The sequence below is a fragment of the Pseudorca crassidens genome, chromosome 7 (genome assembly GCF_039906515.1).
Source record: "Pseudorca crassidens isolate mPseCra1 chromosome 7, mPseCra1.hap1, whole genome shotgun sequence".
Classification (NCBI taxonomy): Eukaryota; Metazoa; Chordata; class Mammalia; order Artiodactyla; family Delphinidae; genus Pseudorca; species Pseudorca crassidens.
This window is the reverse complement of record NC_090302.1, coordinates 56,438,322-56,464,715: the sequence shown is the minus strand read 5'-3', so window position 1 is coordinate 56,464,715 and position 26,394 is coordinate 56,438,322. Positions and strand designations below refer to the sequence as shown.

The 26,394-nt window shown below is 37.6% G+C and overlaps 1 protein-coding gene across 4 annotated transcripts in view; it reads right to left on the bottom strand.

The window, feature by feature from the left end:
- Positions 1–9,491: 9,491 nt before the first annotated feature.
- Positions 9,492–26,394, bottom strand: part of IL33 (interleukin 33) — a 54,587-nt gene continuing 37,684 nt past the window's right edge. For 3 of the 4 annotated variants that reach the window (XM_067744329.1, XM_067744326.1, XM_067744328.1), the window contains 7 exons: positions 22,990–23,097; positions 16,711–16,836; positions 16,024–16,164; positions 14,776–14,883; positions 13,812–13,862; positions 12,820–12,917; positions 9,492–11,450 (listed from right to left, as the gene is read on the bottom strand). In XM_067744329.1, coding sequence (XP_067600430.1) covers positions 11,244–11,450; positions 12,820–12,917; positions 13,812–13,862; positions 14,776–14,883; positions 16,024–16,164; positions 16,711–16,836; positions 22,990–23,086 — 828 coding nt within the window. In that variant the 5' untranslated portion in view covers positions 23,087–23,097 and the 3' untranslated portion in view covers positions 9,492–11,243. The remainder of the gene's footprint in view (positions 11,451–12,819; positions 12,918–13,811; positions 13,863–14,775; positions 14,884–16,023; positions 16,165–16,710; positions 16,837–22,989; positions 23,098–26,394) is intronic. The other variant, XM_067744330.1, reaches the window with a different exon arrangement.

Sequence of the window (26,394 nt, the reverse complement as noted above, 5' to 3'; positions counted from 1 at the left end):
TCAATTGCTGGCATTCAAAGCCAAATGCTCTGGGAGCTCCTCCTCCCAATTCTGGACCCCTAGGCTGGGGAGCCTGGCATGTGGCTCAGAGCTCTCACTCCTGTGGGAGAACTTCTGCAATATAATTATTCTCCAGGTTGTGGGTCACCCACCTGTGTGGTATGGAATTTGATTATATCAAGAGTGCACCCCTCCTACTGTCTTGTGGTTTCTTCTTTGTGTCTTTGGATATAGAATACCTTTTTTTTTTTTGTAGATTCCAGTCCTTTTAATCGATGGTTGTTCAGCAGTTAGTTGTGATTTTGGTGTGTTCATGAGAAGAGGTGAGCTCAAGGTCCTTTTACTCTGCTATCTTGTCCTCACAGTCTTTCAAGATTTTAAGTTTGGTTTCTGGAGAATTGTCATTTTCTTTTTTTTTTTTAACATCTTTATTGGAGTATAATTGCTTTACAGTGTTGTGTTAGTTTCTGTTGTATAACAAAGTGAATCAGCTATATGTATACATATATCCCCATATCCCCTCCCTCTTTCATTTTCTTTTTAAAATATCGTGTCACTATGGTTTTTCATGGTGCTTGATGACTTGTTCCTCTGTGGTGTACTTGAAGTAGTGAACATCTTTCTTGTTTAGGTAGAGCTTTTGTTCAATTTGATTTTAATTTTTCAACGGGTTGGTAATTAAGTCCTTCCTTTTGTTTTTTACTAGGTGGTGCTATAGCACAAGTTTTAGGTTTCTCTTGCTTGAGATGGCTCTAGCTATATTTGAGAATCAGCACTTTGCTTCCTCTACCACCTCTATCAGAGGTGTTACCAGTGCCCTTGTTATTGCTACTTGTGCTCCTGGGGTCACTGGTGTCTTGTTGCTGGTGCCAGTGCTATTTCTGGCATTGCTGCTGGGGCACCAGAATGGTGGGTGGCTCTGCTGTGTCCAGGTTCACCTGGGTTGTGAGCACTGTCACTGTGGTAGGGAGAGGGGGAAATTTGGAACAAGCCAGGATTATGGTTCCCTCTACCACTTCTGGAGTTGTCATGTTCATGGGTGACTGGAGTCATGGGTGCCACTGTGGTGGTAAGAACTAGATTGTGGGCCCTGATGCTACTGCTGCCCAGTTGCTTGTGGTGCTGCTGCGGCTTAGAGGCCAGACTTGTGTGCACCACCTCTGTTGCTGCTATCAGGTTCTCTGGGGCTGCAGCCTCAGCCACCATGGCCAGGAGGACCAGGATAGCTGTACTGCCTCCACTCTTCCCCCAGTTCTGTCTGTTCTATGAGTTCATATCCACCCACCTTTAGATGTACAAACGTGTGGATCTCTCCAGCATCCTGATGTGTTGGGCAGCAGAGCCTTTGTTAAATTATGCGTGTTTTACTAGTTATAGATAGAAGGGGAGAGGTAAAGGGACTGTCTCATACTACCATAATGCTGACATCACTGTGTCTTACTGTGTTTTAAGAGTTCTTCATATAGTCTAGATATGTCTTTTAGCAAATACATGTTTTGCAAATGTTTTCTTATAGTCTTTGGCTTGTCTTCTCACTCTTTTTAGTACCATCTTTCTAAGAGCAGAAGTTTTTAATTTTGATGAATTCCAAAATATCAAATTTTTAAATTTTATGGATCATATTTTTGATATCCTACATAAAAAATCTTTAACCCAGTGTCACATAGATTTTCTCTTATGTTTTCTTCTAGATTTATAGTTTTACCCTTTACTTTTTATGTCTGTGGTTCGTCTTGAGTTTTCATATGTAGTGCAAGGTATGGCTTGAAGTTTAATGGTTTTTTTCTTTTCGTTCGTTCTTTCTTTTTTTGTTTTTTGCATATGGATATGCAATTGTTCCAACACCATTTGTTGAAAAGATTACCTTTTTTTTTTCTATTGAATTGACTTCGCATCTTTGGGAATAATCTGTTGTGTATATATAGTTGAGTCTATCTTTGAACTATCTATGCTGTTCCACTGATGACTTTGTCTATCTTTATGGAAATACCACACTCTTAACATAAATGTAGCTTTATAATAAGTCTTGAAAGCAAATAGTAGAGACCTCTAGTGTTGTTTTTCTTTTTAGAAATTGTTTTGGCTATTCTAGGTCCTCAGAATTTCTATGTACATTTTAAAATCAGATTGGGATTTTGATTGGGATTGCACCAAACATATATCAACCTCAGGAGAATGGACATCTAACCATATTGAATCTTCTGACCCCTGAACAAGGTATGTCTTTCCATTTATTTAGGTCTTCTTTAATTTCTCTCAGTTGTGCTTGGTAGTTTTCAGTGAACAGGGCTTGCACATCTTTGTCAGATTTATCCCTAAATACTTTAAAATACCTAATTGTATTATAAATGGTAAAGATTTAAATTTCCAATTGTCTTTTGTTATTATATTATATAGAAATAAAAGTGATTTTTGTGTATTGTAACATCCTGGATCTTTGTTAAACTCAATTTATAGTTCTATTAGCTTCTTTGCAAATTACATCAGACTTTCTACATGGATGATTATGTTATTTTAAATAAAGACAGTTTTACTTTTTGTTTTCCAGTCTGGATTATTTATTTCTTTGTCTTGCCTTATTGCAATGACTAGAAGCCCCAATAAAATGCTAGATACAACTGGTGAGAGAAAAAGAAAAAAAGAGGTGGTGAGAGTGGACATCCGTTCATTGCTCTTGATCTTATTCAGTCTGTTGCCATTAATTATGATGTTAGCTGTAAGTGTGCTTTGGTCTATGCCCTTTATCATGTTTAGAAGTTGCCTTTTATTTCTAGTTTATTGAGTGCTTTTATTAGGAATGGATATTAGATTTTGAACTGCTTTTTCTGCATCTATCGACATCATCGTATTATTTTTCTGTTTTAATTTGTTAATGTGGTAAATTACATTGATTGATTTTTGAATATTTAACCAACCTTGTATTCCTGGGATAAACCCCACTTGGTCATGATGCATTTTTATATCTTTTAAATATATGTTTGTGTGTGTGTATCCTTTGTATGTATTATATATCCTTTTTCTGTATTGTTGGGTTTGATTTGCTAAAATTTTATTTAGTATTCTTTTATCTTTGTTCATGAAAACTATTGGTCTGTAGTTTTCAATGTCTTTGGTTTTTAGTGTAACACTTGCTGCATAGAATTAGTTCAACAGAATTCCCTCAATTTTTTGATAGAGTTTGTTTAGAATTGATATTTCTTCCTTAAATATTTGGAAGAATTCAACAATGAAGACTGGAGGTTTTAATGAGAAGATTTTAAACTACAGATTCACTTAAAAAAATTTTATTGGACTATAGTTGATTTACAATGTTGTGTTAGTTTCAGGTGTATAGCAAAGTGAATCAGTTATACATACACATATATCCACTCTTTTTAAGATTCTTTTCCCTTATAGGCCATTACAGAGTATTGAGTAAATCAGTATAGGGCCATTCATATTGTCTGTTTCTTCTTGAGTAAGTCTTGATAGTTTGTATCTTTCAAGTAATCTGTCTATTTTTATTAAAATTGCCAAGTATTGTCCATAATATTCCCTTTTTTATCCTTTTAATATCTTTAGAATCTATACTGATGACAACTCTCTTACTATTGATGTTGGTAATTTGTATCATCATTTTTTTCCTAATCAATCTGGTAAAAGATTTATCCATTTTATTGCTTTTTCTGCAATATCGAGCTTTTGTTTCCATTGATTTCTCTATTGTTTTTCTGATCAATTTAATATTAATAAATTATTATATAATTTTTTAGTTATCCCATTTCTATATTTTGGAACATCTATGCTCTTATCCAATGATTTTTTGAAGGAATGAGTCATTCTTTCATTTTTGCTTTTAAATCTTTTTATATTTATAATGTAATATTTGATGTATATGAAAGACTATATGTAACTTATTGGTAGGTTAAGAAGTATGATCAAATAAACCTCTATGAACTTAGTGGATTACTTCTATACCTGTAAGATCACATCCATTCTGATTCCACCCCCACCCCGACCATCACACTTTATTTCTTAGAGGTTTTTTCTTAAAGTCATGGAGGGATTTGATTGTGCCTTTCTATATTCCAATTATACCTAAGAAAGATTGTTCTTGGGTTTGCCTGTCTTTCTAAACAAACATTCACTGAGTGGTTGCAATGTGCAAGGCAATTCTTATCAGTGTCCTAAGAAGCAGGTATTACCATCACCTCTTCTATGGATGAGTTTGCTTTAAGCCACATTCAACAGAAAACCCACCATTAGCTTAAGCAAACATGGTTTTATTTTTCTCTCTCAACAAGAAAGTCTGCAGTTAACACTACAAGACTAGTATGGCAGCAAGAAAATGTCACGTGTGACCTGGAGTCTTACATTAGTTTCCCCAGAAGTAGATTCCGATTAAGGGATTTATCAGCATGTGATTTACTAAGGAAGTGTTCCCAAGAAATACTGCTATGGGAGTTGGGCAGGGCAGGGATGGACAGGGATCTAAACAAGAATGTGATCTCATGCTGAAGTCCAGCAGAGGGTAGCTTCCACATGAACCCTGTAGGGGAATTTTTGAGTGAAATTTAAGACAGAGTTGTTTCACCCAAAACAAGGGAGCTGGGCTTTCAGGAGCTTTATAAGGCTGGTGGAAGGAATGCAAACTCACAGAAACTTTTATCTCTCTGTGCAAGAGAGAAAAGCAGCATCAGTACTATAAGTGCAGTCTTTGTAAGAAGAGATGCAAGTGCTGGATATTGAAAGCACACAGAAAGTGGTGGTGGTGGTGGTGGTGTGGGTGTATGGTACACACATAAATGTTACCAAAGAATCCAGTATAAAGAAACTTAAGATTTGAGCAGAACACGAATATTGTTCTCTACACCAGCGTTCTCCCATTTTTCCTCCTGCCATTTTTAATATGTAAGCCTTTGTCTCCTTGCTTACTGCTTCATGGTCAGTTTTCTGCTGCACATTCAGCCTCATACTATGGTCTAGGTAGGAAGAAGGGGAGAGGGTGAAAGACTGAAAAAGGACATGCCAGCTGAATATGTCCCCTTTAAAAAGTTTTTCTCAGGGACTTCCCTGGTGGCACAGTGGTTAAGAATCTGCATGCCAATGCAGGGGACATGGGTTCGAGCCCTGGTCTGGGAGAATCCCACGTACCGTGGAGTGGCTGAGCCTGTGTGCCACAACTACTGAGCCTGAGCTCTAGAGCCCGTGAGCCACAACTACTGAGCCTACGTGCCACAACTACTGAAGCCCGCACACCTAGAGCCTGTGCTTTACAGCAAGAGAAGCCACTGCAATGAGAGGCCTGCGAACCACAGTGAAGAGTAGCCTCCACTCACAGCAACTTGAGAAAACCCACACAAAGCAATGAAGACCCAATGCAGCCATAAATAAATAAATAAATAGTTTTTCTCAAACCATTATACTGTCTATCTTTTATTGTCCAGAACGGTTTCAAATGGTTACCACATTACTGTGTGGAAGTCTGGGAAGGAGTGTATTTTTAGTTGGGCATATTGCTGCCCAGGTCAAAATGAGTTTCTGTGGGCAAGGAAGTAGGGGTGGTGCTGATAGATAGTAAGTAAATGACTACAATATTTGGTATCTCCTCATTTTTGCAGAGGATAAACTGAGATTGAGAGAGGTTATATAATTTGCTGAAGTTGCACAGGCAGTAAACAGTAAACCAAGCCTATGTTCTTTTTTTGTTTTTTAATATTTATTTATTTATTTAGCTGCATCGGGTTTTCATTGTGGCACGCGGGTTCTTTTGTTGTGGGGCACATGCTTCTTTCTAGTTGTGGCACATGGGCTCTAGAGCATGTGGGCTTTGGAACATGCGGGCTCTAGAGCACACAGGCTCAGTAATTGCAGTGCATGGGCTTAGTTGCCTCGCAGCATGTGGGATCTTAGTTCCCTGACCAGGGATGGAACTGGAGTCCCCTGCATTGGAAGGTGGATTCTTAACCATTGTGCCACCAGGGAAGTCCCAGCCTGTGTTCTTAATATGCTAGGCAGTGATTCATGCGTTCTCTTTATGGGAGTGTCCTCTGGGTTAGGGACTGTAATTGGACTTGAGGAAGTGTTTCATCATCTTGGCACTTCAACAGGAAGTAGCTCATTGATACATCCAGTATATATGGCATATATTTAAGGAGTATCTGCTAGAAGATGAGATTTCTGAGCTGTAGAGCTGATAGTATGAGGGGAGAAGGAGTTTTAGGACCAGACTGTCCCAAACCCAACTGGAGTATCCCAGCTTAAGATTTCTCTATCCACCATGCAGTTTCTCAGCATGAGGCGCAAAGGTTGAAATTGGTGGGGTTTTTTTTTTTTGGATTTTTTTTTTCTGCAGATATGGGGGTTGTGAATTAATCCTTTTAGACTTTAAACAACCTGTTGCATTCTACTTAAATTAGGAATTTTCTTTCCCCAACTCCCCAAATTTCAACTCTTACTTAGTTTTCTTTCCCAATTCTAAGTCACTTTACTCATTCAAATAAAATTTTCCTGACAATATTTCAAGGTGTCCAATAAATGCATAAAAATGTAAAGAACATAAATAAAATGAGGGAAAACTAAATTTTGACATAATTGTCATTTCTGATAAAATGAAATGGGCAAATTCATTCTGGTAATATGTGTTATCCAACATCAAAACAAATGCAAGTTTGGAAGTTTTAGCCACAACAATCAGAGAAGAAAAAGAAATAAAAGGAATCCAAATCAGAAAAGAAGAAGTAAAGCTGTCACTGTTTGCAGATGACATGATATAATACATAGAGAATCCTAAAGATGCTACCAGAAAACTACTAGAGCTAATCAATGAATCTGGTAAAGTAACAGAATACAAAATAAATGCACAGAAATCTCTTGCATTCCTATACACTAATCATGAAAAATCAGAACAAAAATTAAGAGAACACTCCCATTTACCATTGCAACAAAAAGAATAAAATACCTAGGAATAAACCTACCTAAGGAGACAAAGGACCTATATGCAGAAAACTATAAGACACTGATGAAAGAAATTAAAGACGATACAAACAGATGGAGAAATATACCATATTCTTGGAAAAGAAGAATCAAGATTGTGAAAATGACCAAACTACTCAAAGTAATCTACAGATTCAGTGCAATCCCTATCAAACTACCAATGGCATTTTTCACAGAACTAGAACAAAAACTTTCATAATTTGTATGGAAACAAAAGACACCAAATAACCAACACAATCTTGAGAAAGAAAAATGGAGCTACAGGAATCAGGCTCCCAGACTTCAGACTATACTACAGAGCTACAGTAATCAAGACATTTATGGTGCTGGCACAAAAACAGAACTATAGATCATTGGAGCAGGATAGACAGCCCAGAGATAAACCCACGCACATATGGTCACCTTATTTTTGATAAAGGAGGCAAGAATATACGATGGAGAAAACACAGCCTCTTCAATAAGTGGTGCTGGGAAAATTGGATAGCTACATGTAAAAGAATGAAATTAGAACACTCCCTAACACCATACACAAAAATAAGCTCAAAATGGATTAAAGACCTAAATGTAAGGCCAGACATTCTAAAACGCTTAGAGGAAAACATAGGCAGAACACTCTATGACATAAATCACAGCAAGATCCTTTTTGACCCACCTCCTAGAGAAATGGAAATAAAAACAAAAGTAAACAAATGGAACCTAATGAAACTTAAAGCTTTTGGCACAGCAAAGGAAAACATAAACAAGACCAAAAGACAACCCTCAGAATGGTAGAAAATATTTGCTAATGAAGCAACTGACAGAGGATTAATCTCCAAAATTTACAAGCAGTTCATGTAGCTCAATATCAAAAAAACAAAAAACCCAATCCAAAAATGGGCAGAGGGCCTAAACAGACATTTCTCCAATGTAGACATACAGATTGCCAACAAACACATGAAAGGATGCTCAGCATCACTAATCATTAGAGAAATGCAAATCAAACCTACAATGAGGTATCACCTCACACCAGTCAGAATGGCCATCATCAAAAAATCTACAAACAATAAATGCTGGAGAGGGTGTGGAGAAAAGGGAACCTTCTTGCACTGTTGGTGGGAATGTAAATTGATACAGCCACTATGGAGAACAGTGTGGAGTTTCCTTAAAAAACCAAAAGTAGAATTACCATATGACCCAGCAATCCCACTACTGGGCATATACCCTGAGAAGACCATAATTCAAAAAGAGTCATGTACCACAATGTTCATTGCAGCTCTATTTACAATAGCCAGGACATGGAAGCAACCTAAGTGTCCATCAACAGATGAATGGATAAAGAAGATGTGGCTCATAGATACAATGGAATATTACTCAGCCATAAAAAGAAATGAAATTGAGTTATTTGTAGTGAGGTGGATGGACCTAGAGTCTGTCATACACAGTGAAGTAAGTCACAAAGAGAAAAACAAATACCATATGATAACACATATATATGGAATCTCAAAAAAAAAAAAAAAGAAAGGTTCTGAAGAACCTAGGGGCAGGACAGGAATAAAGACGTCGATATAGAGAATGGACTTAAGGACACGGGGAGTGGGAAGGGTAAGCTGGGACGAAGTGAGAGAGTGGCATGGACATATATACACTACCAAATATAAAATAGATATCTAGTGGGAAGCAGCCGCATAGCACAAGGAGATCAACTTGGTGCTTTGTGACTACCTAGAGGGGTGGGATAGGGAGGGTGAGAGTGAGAAACAAGAGGGAGGAGTTATGGAGATATATGTATTTGTATAGCTGATTCACTTTGTGATAAAAGCAGAAATTAACACACCATTGTAAAGCAATTATACTCCTGTAAAGATGTTTAAAAAAAAAATGCAAGTAAATGACAAAAAGCTACCATACATTTGAATGTTTTAATCAAATAATACTGACTATAGTGATGGTGGAAAATATTTTTTTAAAAAAGCAAAATTAAACTTGTAAAATAAGATAACCTGATTGAAAGATATCTAAATAAGCAGTTGGAAGTCCCAGGTTAAAGTTTTAATGCAAATGTATGTTGGCTGTTTGATCTTGGGTAAAAGTCACTGAATACCTCCTTTGTACTGGCCACCATGATGGGCACTATGAGTACAAAGGTGAAAAAGACACAGTCTCTTCTCTGAAAAATCTTACTTAATTTTTTTTTTTTTTTTTCGGTACGAGGGCCTCTCACTGTTGTGGCCTCTCCCGTTGCGGAGCACAGGCTCTGGACGCGCCGGCTCAGCGGCCATGGCTCACGGGCCTAGCCGTTCCGCGGCATGTGGGATCTTCCCGGACTGGGTCATGAATCCGTGTCCCCTGCATCGGCAGGCGGACTCTCAACCACTGCGCCACCAGGGAAGCCCCTTACTTAATTTTGAATCACCAAAAATATTAGACAAATGACCTACTCCACTTACCAACATTGATGGATTGGTGTATGCTTACTTTCACTTAAGAATTTCACAATATGAGTCATTTTATCATAAAATCATTATGGTCTCACATACTTTTGAAAAATACAGTTTATTCAAGAATATGAACAATGTAATGGATATATTTGGTTACTTAATAATAATCGTTTAAGTATATCATACAGATATACATGGTCAACATTTAGTGTTTTTCAGAGGGAGTGATATAGATTCTGCTTTTATTTTTGTCTCTATAGTAAAATTATTGACAAAGTAATGAATCAAAGATATATTGTTCTATAATTGTTTGCACTCATACAGTAATTCTCAGCCTCTTTTATTTTATGTTCCATCAACAGTTATATTCAATATATCTCAACAAATTAAAAAGCCGACACTTTCAGAAAAAGTCATTTTATAAGTATTCTGTCATTATGTTTGTCATTTATTATCAGTATTACACCTGTGAAGAATTACAGTAGAAATTGCTAAGGTTTTAAAATAAGCAAAAATTATTTAGTAGTTGAGAAATGTTATTATATGGTTGAGTATAAACTTTAGTACCTTAGTAGCAATAAAACACAAAGACGTTTAATGAAGAATACTGCCATAAATAGGTTTACATAAAATTCTACACCATCAGGTAGAAAAAGCAGAATAACAATGTTGGCATTCAGAGGTCAGGTTACGTGGAAGTGAGGTCAGGGGGTGCAGAAGGACACAGATGGTCAAAAGAAATGGAGAAAGAACAGAAGTCAAGTGAATATTCCATAGTAAGCAGGGTTATTGGGAAGCTAAACAACAAAAGGCCTTGTGCATGTCGGAAGAAAGGATGAGAAGAAATTTTGTCCAAGGTAATGAATATATCAAAAGTCATAGATTCCTGGAAGCCAGGGTCAGAAGAACATATGAAGGATAACCAGTTATTGAAATTGTAATGTTAATCCTATGTCCCGTCTAAGCTCTAGTAGGTTAGAGGACTTATGTCCACACCATGGTACTTGGAACCCATGGTACTTGGAACCCATGGTACTGGGATGCCCAAACATATATTGTGGCTCAGTGCTTTTAAAAATATTCTAGTTTGTTAGATATTCCTAATAATTTCAATTTCATGTCTGAACTAAAATTTATTTCACTTTCTAATGTAAGAATGCCTTGCTTAAAGTTAACTCAGTCTATAAAAATCAGAATTTTAAAAGTGAGTTAGAGGTGAAATTATTCACTTTTAAAATACTAGATTTGTTTTCCTTAATTTTTAAATTATCCTTGCCTTTTCACATATTTATATTACCTGTCTAACTATATAGGCATCTGAAGTTTTGGTATTTACAAACTTGGTGTTTTATTCCAGTTGTGAAATGGTAAATCTGTGTAGCTTCCAGTTGTTTTTTTTTATTAGTGGCTCTAGTGTTTGAGGCTATTATTTGGAACGAGGGAGAATTATGTCCCTATGTAGCTCTTTAAATTGATCCCTGTCTAAAGCAAAATTGCGGATCAGTCCCTTTGCTTCTCCCCAGAGGTCTCAGCTCAAAATATGAAGAAGTTCTTTCAGGACTGAAAGAGGAAAAATGTAAAGGTCAGGCTGTATCTCTTCAGAATGTTGGCAAATCTCTTTACCAATATGCTATTTAATATACCAATACTTGTACTGAATATGCAGTGATACAGAGGGAAATAAAAAACAGAACTGAAGGATTATAAAAAATATTTTTATACATAATAAGGAAAACATTCCTCAGCATACTAAACATTCCATTTCCCTTCATGTTATCTGTCTCTTTATCGCTTATCCTTTCTCCAGTGGTAGCTGTTTGGACTACTCAACCCAAGATCCGCAGCTTTCCATCATATTAAGTTTGAGAGCTTAAATATGGTATTCTCTTCATTTGAATCCTCAGGGTGTTCCCCTCGTTTAATAAGAGCTAGGTGGTTATCCTTTACTCCTAGAAACACTCCAGGATTGCTCTTACATTCAAATGAAACACATTGGGAGGTCTCCTCATGAAGGACAAAGAAGGCCTGTTCTGGCAATTGGTTTTCACATTTTTGTAGCTGAGGAAGACAAGAGAGAAAGTAACCAATATGTGAGTTAGAAGTCCAGAGTCAACTTTACATCCCTGTATTGGAAACTAAAGGAGAATAATTATTCATAACTTGATATTTCTAACAAGCCTGCTTACTAAGAAGGGGATGGGAGGTGGGGAAGAAATGAGCAGAGGGCCAAAGTAGGGGGATTTGATTTGATTCACTGATAGTATCTTTTGAGAGACATGATGGCTTAGAATGAATGGATCTGGATGCAGTATTTCTGGATTCATACTTCTCTTTTGCCATGTAGTATCTCTGAGACCTGGACACTTTGCTTTACCTTTCAAGCCTCAGTTTTTTAGGGTAGCCAGTTTTCTAGATCGGTCAACTCCCAACTTACCCACAGATACATGAGTGATAGAAAATGATTATTATTTTAAGTTATTAAGTGTTAGGGATGGTTTGTTACACAGCAAACCTAACCAATACAATAACTTCATAAGAGAGTTATTGTGAGAATTAAATGAGATAGTACTTGTAAAACCTTTAGCACACTTCTTGGTATATAATAAAGCTCAGTAGGGGTCAGCACTTATTATTGAGTAGTTATATATGCCAAACACTATTATATATACTTAGGAATGTTTTGTTAAGGGAGATGCTGATTACCATCCAGAGTTTATATTAATACCTTGCATGGCTATATTAGTTAGCTCTATATATTTATATAATTTATCTTCTATATTATACTTTAATGTTTTCTTCCTTGTGTCCACTTTGGCTTGTTTGTTCCTCAAGATGTTTATAATTCTTCATCATGACCAATATAATACTGCTATTTACTAACTGAAGAAGACAATGCAGTGAATCCTATGATTAAAATGTAGATTATTATGTTATCTATATATCTTGGCATGTGGAAATGTTTATGACTCTCCCTTTAGCAGTCTCAGAGTATAAAATTAGTTTTTCAATTGCCTAAGAAAACCATATTTTACAAGGAAATACTTCCTGGAAGAACACAGTAGTTCCTATAGCCAAATAGAAAGGATTCAAGTCATTCTATATAGCAGTGCTTCTCAAACTTTAATGTACCTATGAATCTCCTGGAGATTTGTTAAAATGCTGATTTCGATTCAGTTGTGAGGGAGCCTGAAAGTCTACATTTCTAAAAAGCTCCCAGGCAATGCTGTACTGCTGGCAGAGATCAAACTTTCAGTAGCAAGGCTACACATGCCATTTCACTCCCTTCCATGTTCCAGAAGCAAGTTATTAATCATAACTGATTTTGTTTTATGTACAATAGCACAAACAAAACTTCTTCTTCAAAGTACCCCAAATCTGCACAGATGAGTAGAGTCAGTCATGACAGTTAGGTGCATATTTCTATTACCTCCACAGAATGCTCCTTACTGTTGGCATGCAGCAAGAAGTCTTTGTCTTTTGTGGGGCTCAGGTTTACCATTAACTTCCGATGATCACCACCACCTTCTTGCAATTAAAAAATGCAAATTATAAAGTTAAGAATTGTAACTCATTTTAATTTAAATGAATTTAACACCCAGGAAAAGAGTCCAAGATGTCATATAAAATAACTATTTCATTCAACAACACATCTCTTAGAAATACTTGTACCCAGGTGAAACTAAAGAGTCATTGGACAGTAAGGGGTAATTCTAAGTCCCCTTAGGAGAGAGGTTAGTTTTCTTATATACTATTAGAATACTAGTAGAATTGTGAGTCTCATGGGTGTTGCTCTAGTTGTCAGCTTCCCTGTCTGCATAGAAGGCCACTGATGGTTGTCCCCCAATATCCAACTCCTCTTTTTGTGTAATAATAGAATGTTTCCCAGCCTGCCTTCTTGTAGCTAAGTGTAGCAATATGTCTAAGTTCTGAGCAATATAAGGTGAATAGAAGTGTCAGGTGCAACTTCCAGGTTGCGTCCTTAAAGGGAAATAGAACTCAAATAATACATCTGTCTTCCTCTGTCCTGCTGAATGGATATTTTCATGGTGGCAAGGAATCTTGAACCATGTGGATGTTGGCAGAGCCACAAAGAGAAAAGGAGCTGGGTCTGGGCAACCTGTTGAGCAGAACTGCCATTCCAGCCCTGGCTAAAACAGAAATAAAGTTTTGTATAACTTAAGACACTATTATTCTGAATCTCTGTTAAATGTAGCCAAACCTTTATCCTAATTATTAAACTGCAAAATGGATGAGATGGAGTATATCAGTTTAGAATCTTAGATCCAAGATTTTTACCATGAATTTGGGCTGGAGAGAACCTTCTGAGACTGCTTTCCTTTCCCATGGAGAATTTTTGGATTTGTCTTTACCCTAAATTTAGGAATTCAAGCACTAGAGCTACCCAGCTTTCGAAATTACCTGTTTCACTTGAGGGGAATTGGGAATCATAGTAACGGAGTAACACCTTGTCTGAAAGAGAATGCATAAAATCCCTTTGGTGAGATACAATTTTATCAAATGGTTCAGTTTCAACATATATATAACATCAGAAAACATCCTCTTCTTTTATTGTATATCAATAAAAGCAAAACTTCTGTGGTTTTGAGAAAGGTCTTAAAAATGTATAAATATATTCTGAGGAATTCTCCAACAATGTTGGTATTAAAATATTTAAAATGTTGTTCATAGCACTGGTATATTCTTTTACTAGGGTTTATACTTTAGTGATACTGATAAAGCTGGAAAGACCTAGTAGATAATTTAGCGATAGCAAGTATATGTGGTACCTCTTTCCACATTTCACAACAGATACCACTTCTCAGTATCATCCTTCTCCCCTGATGAATCCTGAATAAGCTTTTTTTTTTTTAAACTTATTTTATTTATTTATTTTTGGCTGCTTTGGGCTTTTGTTGCTGCACGGGCTTTCTCTAGTTGTGGCAAGCAGGGGCTACCCTTCGTTGCAGTGCACGGGCTTCTCATCGCGGTGGCCTCTCTTGCTGCAGAGCAGGGGCTCTAGGCGCATGGACTTCAGTAGTTGTGGCTCACGGGCTCTAGTGCGCAGACTCAGTAGTTGTGGCACACAGGCTTAGTTGCTCCGTGGCATGTGGGATTCTCCCGGACCAGGGCTCAAACCCATGTCCCCTGCATTGGCAGGCAGATTCTTAACCACTGCGCCACCAGGGAAGCCCCCTGAATAAGCTTCTGAATCCTCCTCAATATAGTGATATTCAAGCATCCCCTGCCAATGCATTGGAGTTAGCACATAGCATGAAATCTATTTGCCATGTCTGAGTTAATCTATTGTTTATGGTTTGGTAAATTTATTTTTTTACTTTACTAGTCATCATTATATCATTAAAGACAAAAGGAAATATTCTACCTTTCTCTTGGTCTTTTCCTAAGTCTTCAACATAGATCTCATAATTTCCATCCTCGAAAACAAAAGTAATGTATTGATCGTTGTATGTACTCAGGGAAGCAGAATGTTCTGTAACAAGTAAAAATCTTGTCATTAAGAATTCAAAAACCTTGTTTCCATGAAAAATCTTTTAGAAATTAAAAAAAAGCTTTCTCAATAGGTTGTGTTTGTTTCTGCAATTTGAGCTGCACTTTGTCCATCACTGTTGGACAGATGAAAGCCTCTGGCACAAGCTTAATGTAGCTAAAAGGCTGAGGTGTGCCACCTGAATGGGATTAAAGATGCTAGCATCCTGCATGAAGGCCATGGTAGGCCATGTTAGTGTGCTTATGGGAGGGTTTAGTGGGGAGAAAGAAGCTGGAAAAGTTATAGAGTTTGCCTGAGGAAACCTCTGCTTCCTGACTCCACATGATCTAGGGAACTATGGGCAAGAAGGGGCTGTATTTTGATAGACATGGATAAGTGAATACCCATCTGTAAAGCATGGAGTTACTCAGAGACTTTCAACAGTCCTGGAGAATGCAGGTGTGAGCCTCATTCTGTCTTCTGGCTAAATAACAGTGACACTTAAAGCAGTACTCTCAATTTTTTTTTAATATACGAGCACACATAGAAAATGATAATATTTCTACAGCATGTTGGGGTAAACTGGAGCAGATTTAGAAACTACATATATAGGTCCTGGAGGAAAAAATCGTATTTTCTTTATAGTATAGAATTATGCTAAAGAAAATAATATATAAAAAATTAAGAATATTAAATATTGAATATTTGCACAAGTATGTGATATAATTTAAAACCATTTTAACAACTATTTAAAATACTTGAGTTGAAATTATATTTAAAAAATATAATAGCTCTTCCTTGTCTTTCATTGTCAAAATGTTGAAGTTCGGGGAGATAATATGGTTTTTCCCCTAAAGGATAATGTATTTTTCTCAGGAATAATGTATATGAAATTCCAATCCATAGCAAGCATTTCAAAATAATAATGGAATGCTAACTATAGAACGCACATGCATTGTTAGAGCAACTACCCTGTACTTAGTTTGGATACCACTACATGGGCACATCAGCAACAAATGGACAGAAGTTTCTGATATATTTACATGAAATTGTAGACTTGGGGCTGCTTCCTGGAGTGGCATTTCCAAGGTCCGTGTCTTACCTCCCTCCTCACCCTCACACCACCCCTGTGACCAGTCTTACCTTTGATACTTGGAAGACCAGTTGCTGTAGTATATTTCTGGACCCTAGTTTTATCGAAGGCGAAGCTCTTCACAGACGGTCCAAGGTGTTCCAGCTCCTGACAGGCAGCGAATACCAGATGTTTCTCTTTGTACGTTTTAGCTGCAGGATAGGTGTAGGAATAAGACTGGACTGTCAGTCCTCACTCTGTGCAGACCCCTCTCCCATCTCTCCTTTGAGGATTTCCAGTCTAGGCTGCTTGCTGACAATGATGAATGACCCCAGGATTTCAGTCACCCCATGGTCTGAAGGAATCAATACCTCCTATACACTTATATCCCAATAGGGCACACCCGCTGGAGTCCAGGCAAAAGAAAACTAGTCACCCATGGTCTCAACACCCAAAAGGCAACCACTATTCATTTTAGTTTACTTCCTTTAAATGAAAAAAATAAAAATATTGTAAATATATTTATAATTTTGTATCCTCTATTTTTACTTAATATTATAGCATAACCATTTCTCCCATGCTATTAAAAACTCTATATGCCCTTCTGAAAATGGCTAAAAAATAGTTCATCATCCTTACTCTTTTCCAGAAGGAATTTGGATGAGGGAAAAATTTATGTATCTTGATGTGGTAAGTGAAGGCAAATAGATGCCCATCATTATGTTGAAAAATTATCAGGAAATGCAGTTTCTCCTTACCTGTTCTTGGTGAATGCATTTTGGTGGTTTCTTTCCTAAAGTAACAGGTCTTCTTTTCTATTTTAAGGCCAGAGCGTAGCTGCATAAAGACCATGGGGCAAACTTCTTCAGCCTTCTGTTGGGATTCTGAGCAATTGAAAAAATTGTGATACCATTTCATTCCATCCATCTTTATCCTTTTACAAACCCTGAGTGTACCAGACCAAGAAAGCAACTACAGGTCCACAGTATCTTATCAGAAACCTTGGGGCCAGTTGTGTTTCAAAATTCAGAGTTTATTACATTTTAAGATTGTCATGTAGACCATATATTGTATATACCTAGAACACCCAGCAGGGACTAGGGAAGCACCTCATAATAAAAAATTTTATAGTGAAACAGGAAAATTTACATAAAGTGAAATAAATAAAGACCTCATGTGGTTCAGGTCAGGATTTAGCTGTCAAATGAGTTCAGGTCATATTTTGCTGTCAAACGAGATATGAAAAACTTTAGGTCTTTAGAAAAGATTTTGGTTTCAAAATTGGTTTAAGGGAGTGTGGATCTACATCCAACATATAGCAATTTTTGCCTAACTGAGCGGGAGCTCTTTGATCATATGAAATCTACAATCATTTCTACTTATCTAGAGTATACTTTTAATAATTTTGGAGAGATGACTATAGTCTATAAAGGTTATTGATACTAAAAATAGCCGACCATGTTAGGGAGCTTTCTGCCTATGTTTTCTTCTAGGAGTTTTGTGGTTTCAGGTCTTACGTTTAAGTCTTTAATCCATTGGGCGTTAATTTTTGTGAGTGGTGTAGATAGGAGTTAGGTTTCATTCTTTTACATGTTATTATCCAGTTTTCCTAGCACCATTTATTGAAGAGACCATCTTTTCTCCATTGAGTATTTTTGACTCCCTTGTCAAATATTAGTGTGTCTACAGTGGGCCAAGCACTGTGCTGATAATTCTACATACTGTTGCCTTTAACCCTTCACAAATAATATTGCAAGGTAGATATTATTCTCTTTGTTTTACAGATGATGATTTGAAGTTCTTAGCATTCACAACACTTGCCCAAGGTTACAGGTCTGGTGAGAAGATGTGACTCAAGTGTGTCTAATATCAAAGCTATGCTTCCATCTACCTCCATCTAAAAAAAATGCTACACTACAACTTTAGGGAATAGCAAAATGCAAACTGAAATTAAATCAGTTGAAGTAAAAAAAATATAATCAGTTATTCAGTAATTCTGATTTCATTTATCCAAATAAAAATTAAAATCTCAAATAAAACATTAAATTTGTCACTTGGAAATCATAAAAAGCCTTTCAAAGTCAAATAGAAAAGAAACACTTGAGTCATAGGATCTCAATTTCCAACATTATAGTAAATGAATTATCAAGCAATTTATGCAATGTAGCCAAATTTCAATTATTGACAGTAATTCAGAAAATGAAAATAATTCCTTGTGATTTGAGACCCATTCTATGATTTTTTTTTTATTCTCAAGAAGATTTGCCGTCCTAATATGCTTTTCAAAGTTAAGTGGAATAAACTTTTGTTAGCTACTGTTTTGAATTATCTATATCTTACTTCCAATTCAGATGGGCATCTACCTTTAAGTATCTTCAACTGTCTGAACAGGGAAAGGCCATTAAATCATACTCATTCACCCTGGAAATCCCTAATATTCCTTTATAATACAGATATGTCAGCTACAGTATCTCACATTTATATAGTGCAAAGATAATTTACAAAGCTGTGCCAGAGCCAACACTGAACTTGGTCTCCTGACAACTAATTTAATACAATATGTCATTAATTGCATGTTTTGTGCTGGTCTTAGCCTGTCAATAACCAATGTTGTTTTCGGACTGGCTGTTAAGGTTCTTATTATGATTGCAAGATGACCTTCAGCAATAACCATCAGGAAACTGAAGAAATAAAGGTTAATTAATTATAGGATCTGTAAATTACACTGCATATCTGGGACCCCACAGAGAAGTCACAGGTAGAGAGGGTACACGGGCGTGGGGTTCTGCTTTTATTGGGGTTGAGGGTGGGAGCCTAGGATAGCGAGAGCTCACTATTTATTGGTGAATTTAAAACATAAAAGCAGGAATTTAAAGTGTGGGAAGAGAAAAAAAGAAAGTAGTCCAAATGGCCAGTTATGAAAATCAACCAAGATCTCCTTTTCTTTATCTAGTCTTGTGGCTGGCCATGTATTTATTTGAGATAGCCATCTTTGAAGTAGATGCCTCTTTGTAGTGGATACCTCTTTGAAGTGCATGCCTCAGCAATCAAAGCTTAAGTCGGGCACTTGCATTACAAAATAGAAAAACAAAATCCACCTGTCAGGGTTTACACTATACTGTATCACATCGTCTCTTCAGAGTTAAAAGGCATAAGATGATGCTCTAAGCATGCTCATTCCTGTATGCTTCTCATTATGTGTAGCATCCCATGAGGCATCCCATGCCAGGTATGTCTAATATTGAGAGTGGACTCTTTGGGGAGGAGGATATGGGTCTTGGGTAGTTAGAAGTGAGGGTCATAGCACTGGGGAAATATTATGGATGTAGAAAAAGAGAATTGAGGGCTAAATATGTGAATGTAAGGGCTAGCATCTAGTGAGACAAACACTAGGTATAATTCCTTGGGGGATGACTGTGTTTGAAGTATTTAAAATACTTTACATTGGGAGAGTTTGGAAGAAGGTATACTTTGGTATTCGGGGCAGCTGAAACTGTGGTGTGAGGGTTGTGTTCTTGGGAGGAAAGCATGAAGCGGTCATGGCCTTAGGAACTCTGTAGAAGAGAGTGTTCCACTAGGGTCAAAAAGCGAGCTCAAACTTATGAAAAGGCTGTTGCCATTTCCTGTGTCTCCATCCTGCTTGATATCTGAGGGCAGTGTATTTATATGGCTTTTAAGGAAATTCTCATAAACAGTTTCATCATAGCAACTGCATGATGAAATCCCTCAGGCATTTCTGGTGAGTAAATGGGAATGGGCCTGGAAATCTTTTTGTAGAGCCAGACCACAGCTGGCAGGAACTACAGAAGGGAATCACTTCACCTTTCATTTTTTCCCCAAACACTAATTTTACCAAGGTCTCTTTGCCCTGTTTACTACCTTTGACCCGTTTGTTGCATTTGACTTGGGGACCACTTCCTTCTTTGAACCCTTCTTCCCTTATTGTTGTATCAGCTGTCTCCTTGGATTCTCATTGTTTCCCTCTGATCAGTCCATCTCTGTCTCTTTGTTAGTTCTTCCTTCTCTGCCTGATCCTAAAACGCTGGTGTTCCTGAAGGTTTTGTCCTTTGCCTTTTTTTCTCACTCTAGGCTTTCTTTCTGGGCAATCTTGCTTGCTCCAATGACTTCAATCATCTTTTTCTATGTTGATGACTCCCCAAACTGTAACTCTACCTTTGGTCTGTCTCCTGAGCTTTATATCTGTTGCTCTTTCTCTACAGAAATTTTGATGCCACAGGGCATTTTGACTAAAGTTACCTTAAAGCATGTCTATTTCTGTCTATGTAGAGCCTTCTGAATTCTGGACATCTCTACCTGAATGACATACACATACCCCAAATGCAAATATACTCATAATAAAAAAACAACTTCTTTATCTTTTACCCCCAATATATTCCTCCATAATTCCCTATCTTTAAAAACAGTACCTCTATCTGCCGTTATCTGCCCAATTTTTAAATCAGAAAGCTGAGAATTATCCATTTTCCCCTCTCTCTATCCTTCAATTTATTCGGTTTACCTTACTGATTTCACTTTCTGAACGTATCTGAATTTTAGTCTTTCCATTCTGCCATCTTAGGTCAGGCCCTCATCACCAGACCCCTAAGATGAATGCAGTAGACCTCTGATCAGTTTCTATTTCTACTCTTGCCTGCTTGCTCTATCTTCACTACCACCAACATGGTCTTTCCAAAATAAAAATGTCTTGTTTTTCCTCAATTAAACATTTTCAGTTGGTTCCCTACTGTCCACAGGATAAAGTGAAAGCTCCTTCACTGTAACAGAAGATCTTCTGTGGAGAGCTGCAAACTAAAGGGGGTGATCCCTACTCAGTTCTACCTTCAACTATTGTCATGTAGGGATATGGGCCCATTTGTTGCTAGATCTTCAGATTTTTTGAGAGAAACCACACATTCAGACTTTTATGCAAAATCTCCCAATTTTTAAATGTTGTCTCAATTAAAAAACAACAGTAATACTATTCAGGCCAACTAAAATACTCCTGCTGGATGGATATGTCCCAGGGCTCCCATATTGTGACCTCTGGATAGATACATAAGGACACTGTATTTTCAGGGCAGGGAAAGGGTTGATGGATATGGGGGAGAGGAGTTAACAGAGGAGAATGGCCTGACCCTGAGGAGTAGCTTCCTAGAAACGGGGAAGGAGATGAGTTTGGGGAGAGGCTTTCCTCTAGCTCATGAAGTCCCGTACCCTGTTGGCACTAGAGGTGAAATGCCCTGGTGAAATGCTGACCAGAACTCATGTGGGACCTGACTGTATGGATACCTGTAGTGGTTGGGTATTGTGTTTTATGGCTTTGTGATTGTGTAAGATCCTGCTAGCCCAGGGGAGGAGAAGGAATTAAAATGAACTTTGTTGTTTTGGGGGCTCAGAGCAGTTTATATAGAAAAATAAGATGTGACATTTTTGAAAAGCAGTTCATACCTGTCACACACCACACAGGGATCTGTTGAAATTTTAGCCAGGAGTGTTTAAATAATGACAATTATAGTATTAAACTGAGCCAATATTGTTGGAAGGGAAAATCTACTAAGGAACCATAAAAATAATGCGATGAGATTTGGGATTATCTTTATCATTGTTTCTTTGAATGGTGTAAATAAGCAGTTAGGGCCACTGAACCCCGACAGGTGGGGTTACATTTTCATTTTCCATCAATGCCAGAAACTCTGATGTATATTCCAGCCTGCTCCCTCCCTCATTCCAGTATCTACATAGAGCCCACATCTCCTAGGGTACAAAGAAAATTCATTTTTTATTAAGAGGGAATTTGGAGACACAGAGTCACTTCTAATGAGTCACTGTTCCTGCAAGGAGCATTTTGACTCAGACATAAATAAAAGAACTAACTTAGCTGTGATTTCCTGGTGATTCAGAAACCGCAGTCCAATTACTGGTTTTCCTACTTACAAAAGAAGAGCATGGGTGGGCCAGAGCCTCAGGGAGACAGAAATGATATTCTTTAACACTGCTTTCTCTTCTCGCCTAAAATGTTCAGGGAAATGCAGAAGAGCACAAAGGACAAAGATATGCCAGTCCCCACTACCATTTCTCATGCTGTATTTTCTTTCTGGTCCACCAGAGCTCTGTTAATTCTTTTGTGTTACTGCTCTCAAATGAAAAACATGAGAATAAATTTGCATAATTCTTTTCTAGGATAAGTAATTTTAAGAATCAAAGATGTTAATAGTCCTTTGATTTTAAAGGTAAGGCTACTACCTGACTTAGTTACCTTTCAACTTATTCCAAACCCTTTGAGTTTGCAATTGGACAGACTTGAGCATCATTTGGTCAATTCTGCTTTATTTGGGTCCTGGATTATGCAAATATATTTGCTTGTTATTCTCTCCTTTATCAGAAGTCTCAAGTCAAGACCACAAGCTCGATATACCAAAGGTCTTAATAAATGTTTGTTGAATAAAAGTGGGTCCGTTTAAATTTTTGTTAGGAAATCTGAGAAAAAGGTTTTGGGATTTGGTGGCAGGAAGTATGGGTAGAGAAGGGGTTAATATGAAGGGCCATAATTACGTTTATCACTATTAGCAGGTTTAAGTCATCTGAGCCACTCCTGTTCTGTGATATATCAAATAAGCAAAAGTTGGCCAGATATAGTCTGTTTAAAACCAGCACTGGGCTTCCCTGGTGGCGCAATGGTTGAGAGTCCGCCTGCCGATGCAGGGGACACGGGTTCGTGCCCCGGTCCGGGAAGATCCCACATGCCGCGGAGCGGCTGGGCCCGTGAGCCATGGCCGCTGAGCCTGCGCGTCCGGAGCCTGTGCTCCGCAACGGGAGAGGCCGTAACAGTGAGAGGCCCACATACCGCAAAAAACAAAACAAAACAAAACAAAACAGCACTGACTGTGTTACACATTTATGAGCCATCGCTTTCAATTTCAGCTCTTGTATTCTTAGTAGTTTTTGGTAAGGTAGAATGTATAAACATTGGAATAATAAAGATTTGGTAACAGGTAAAAAATAGTGTGTAAAACAATCAGAAAGGCTTAAGTCCTTACTTCTCAACTTGGGAGATTTTACCAAGGCTTTGCCTGCTGAGCTGTTCATCTTTGCTGGGGAAATTTTGGTGGTTGAATACTTCATTTCAGGCTTCATTTTTCAGGCTTCTGTTGGATTAACATATAACATAGTTCAATTGTCTCAACTTGAAAACAAACAGAAACAACTGTGGCTAACTCAGTATAAAATTGATAACATAGCCACATAGAGAAAATAATAATTTCGGTAAAGTTTGAACATCATATTCTGAATATATATCTATACTAGAAGTATAGTGAGAGGACAAAAAGAACTGTAAAGAAATCTTAAACTTTACTTTCTGGGTTTGTTGTTAGTGGAAATATTGGTATTGAAATTCTGAGATTGTTTTTGCTATACTATGGAATAAAACAAATGTATTGGTGTTATAGGATTTTCACTGCAGGGAAAAGGAGATATAAATATAAAATAAAAGAAGAAGGGAAAATCCCTGTAGTGTTAAATTTGAATTACCAATATCAGTGTGCCCATATCTTAGTTTCTACATACTTTCTCCACTAAAAGGAGCCAGGATTCTAGATCTGGGCTGGGAAAGTAGAAGTGAACATTGAGTACCTTGTTGTGCCATAAAGCAGTGAGTCATTAAAAAATTAGTGAGATTGTGTCAAAAGGACACAGGAGCCCCTTTGAAGGGTCTCCTGCTGGGCAAATTTGTCATAGTTTGTGCATCAAAAAAAGTGATGGTTGCTACCTGGGCTCTTTGGTGGGGCTAATGGCAGACTCTGGGAGGGCTCACGCCAAGGAGTACTTCCCAGAACTTCTGCTGCCAGTGTCCTTGTCCCCATGGTGAGCCACAGCCTCCCCTCACCTCAGCAGGAGACCCTCCAACACTAGCAGCCATGTGGATGACAGGCTCTTGGTGCTCCAGCCGGGTGTCAGGGCTGTGCCTCTGAGGTGGCAGAGCCAAGTTCAGGACACTGGTCCACAAGAGACCTCCCAGCTCCACATAATATCAAATGGCAAAAATCTCCCAGAGATCTCCAACTCTGACCCAGCTTCACTCAATGGCCAGCAAACTACAGTGCTGGACACCCTATGCCAAACAACTAGTAAGACAGGAACACAACCCCACCCATTAGCAGAGAGGGTGCCTAAAATCATAATAAGGCCACATACACCCCAAAACACACCACCAGACGTGGACCTGCCCACCAGAAAGACAAGATCCAGCCTCATCCACCAGAATACAGGCACTTGTTCCCTCCACCAGGAAGCCTACACAACCCAATGAACCAAACTTAGCCACTGGGGACAGACACCAAAAACAACGGGAACTACAAACCTGCAGCCTGCAAAAAGGAGACCCCAAACACAGTAAGTTAAGCAAAATAAGAAGACAGAGAGACATACAGCAGATGAAGGAGCAAGGCAAAAAACCACCAGACCAAACAAATGAAGAGGAAATAGGAAGTCTACCTGAAAAACAATTCAGAATAATGATAGTAAAGATGATCCAAAATCTTGGAAATAGAATGGTGAAAATACAAGAAACGTTTAACAAGGACCTAGAAGAACAAGAGCAAACAGTGATGAACAACACGATAAATGAAATTAAAAATTCTCTAGAAGGGATCAATAGTGGAATAACTGAGGCAGAAGAACGGAGAAGTGACCTGGAAGATAAAATAGTGGAAATAACTACTGCAGAGCAGAATAAAGAAAAAAGAATGAGAAGAATTGAGAACAGTCTCAGAGACCTCTGGGACAATATTAAACAAACCAACATTCGAATTACGGGGGTCCCAGAAGAAGAAGAGAAAAAGAAAGGGACTGAGAAAATATTTGAAGAGATTATAGTTGAAAAGTTCCCTAATATGGGAAAGAAAATAGTTAATCAAGTCCAGGAAGCACAGAGAGTCCCATACAGGATAAATCCAAGGAAAAACACAACAAGACACATATTAATCAAACTATCAAAAATTAAATACAAAGAAAAAATATTAAAAGTAGCAAGGGAAGAAGAACAAATAACACACAAGGCAATCCCCATACGGTTAACAGTTGATCTTTCAGCAGAAACTCTGCAAGCCAGAAGGAAGTGGCAGGACATATTTAAAATGATGAAGGAGAAAAACCTACAACCAAGATTACTCTACTCAGCAAGGATCTCAATCACATTTGACTGAGAAATTAAAACCTTTACAGACAAGCAAAAGCGAAGAGAATTCAGCACCACCAAAGCAGCTTTACAACAAATGCTAAAGGATTTGTCTAGGCAGGAAACACAAGAGAAGGAAAAGACCTACAATAACAAACCCCCCAAAATTAAGAAAATGGTAATCGGAACATATATATTGATAATTACCTTAAATGTAAATGGATTAAATGCTCCAACCAAAAGACATAGACTGTCTGAATGGTTGCAAAAACAAGACCCATATATGTGCTGTCAACAAGAGACCCACTTCAGACCTAGGGACACATACAAACTCAAAGTGTGGGGATGGAAAAAGATATTCCATGCAAATGGAAATCAGAAGAAAGCTGGAGTAGCAATTCTCATAGCAGACATAATAGACTTTAAAATAACAACTATTACAAGAGACAAAGAAAGAGACTACATAATGATCAAGGGATCAATCCAAGAGGAAGATATAAAAATTGTAGATATTTCTGCGCCCAACATAGCATTTCCCTTATGTATTGAGGTGCTCCTAACAGCCATAAAAGGGGAAATTGACAGTAACACAATAAGAGTAGGGGACTTTAACACCCCACTTTCACCAATGGACAGATCATCCAAAATGAAAATAAATAAGGAAACACAAGCTTAAAATGATACATTAAACAAGATGGACTTAATTGATATTTACAGGACATTCCATCCAAAAACAACAGAATACACATTCTTCTCAAGTGGTCATGGAATATTCTCCAGGATAGATCATATCTTGGGTCACAAGTCAAGCCTTGGTAAATTTAAGAAAATTGAAATCATATCAAGTATCTTTTCTGACCACAATGTTATGAGACTAGATATCAATTACAGGAAAAATCTGTAAAAAATACAAACACATGGAGGCTAAACAATACACTACTTAATAACCAAGAGATCACTGAAGAAATCAAGGAGGTAATCAAAAAATACCTAGAAAAAAATGACAATGGAGACACAACAACTGAAAACCTATGGGATGCAGCAAAAGCAGTTCTAAGAGGGAACTCTATAGCAATACAGTCCTACCTTAAGAAACAAGAAACATCTCAAACAAACAACCTAACCTTACACCTAAAGCAATTAGAGAAAGAAGAACAAAAAAAACCCCAAAGCTAGCAGAAGGAAAGAAATCATAAGGATCAGATCAGTAATAAATGACAAAGAAATGAAGGAAAAGATAGCAAAGATCAATAAAACTAAAAGCTGG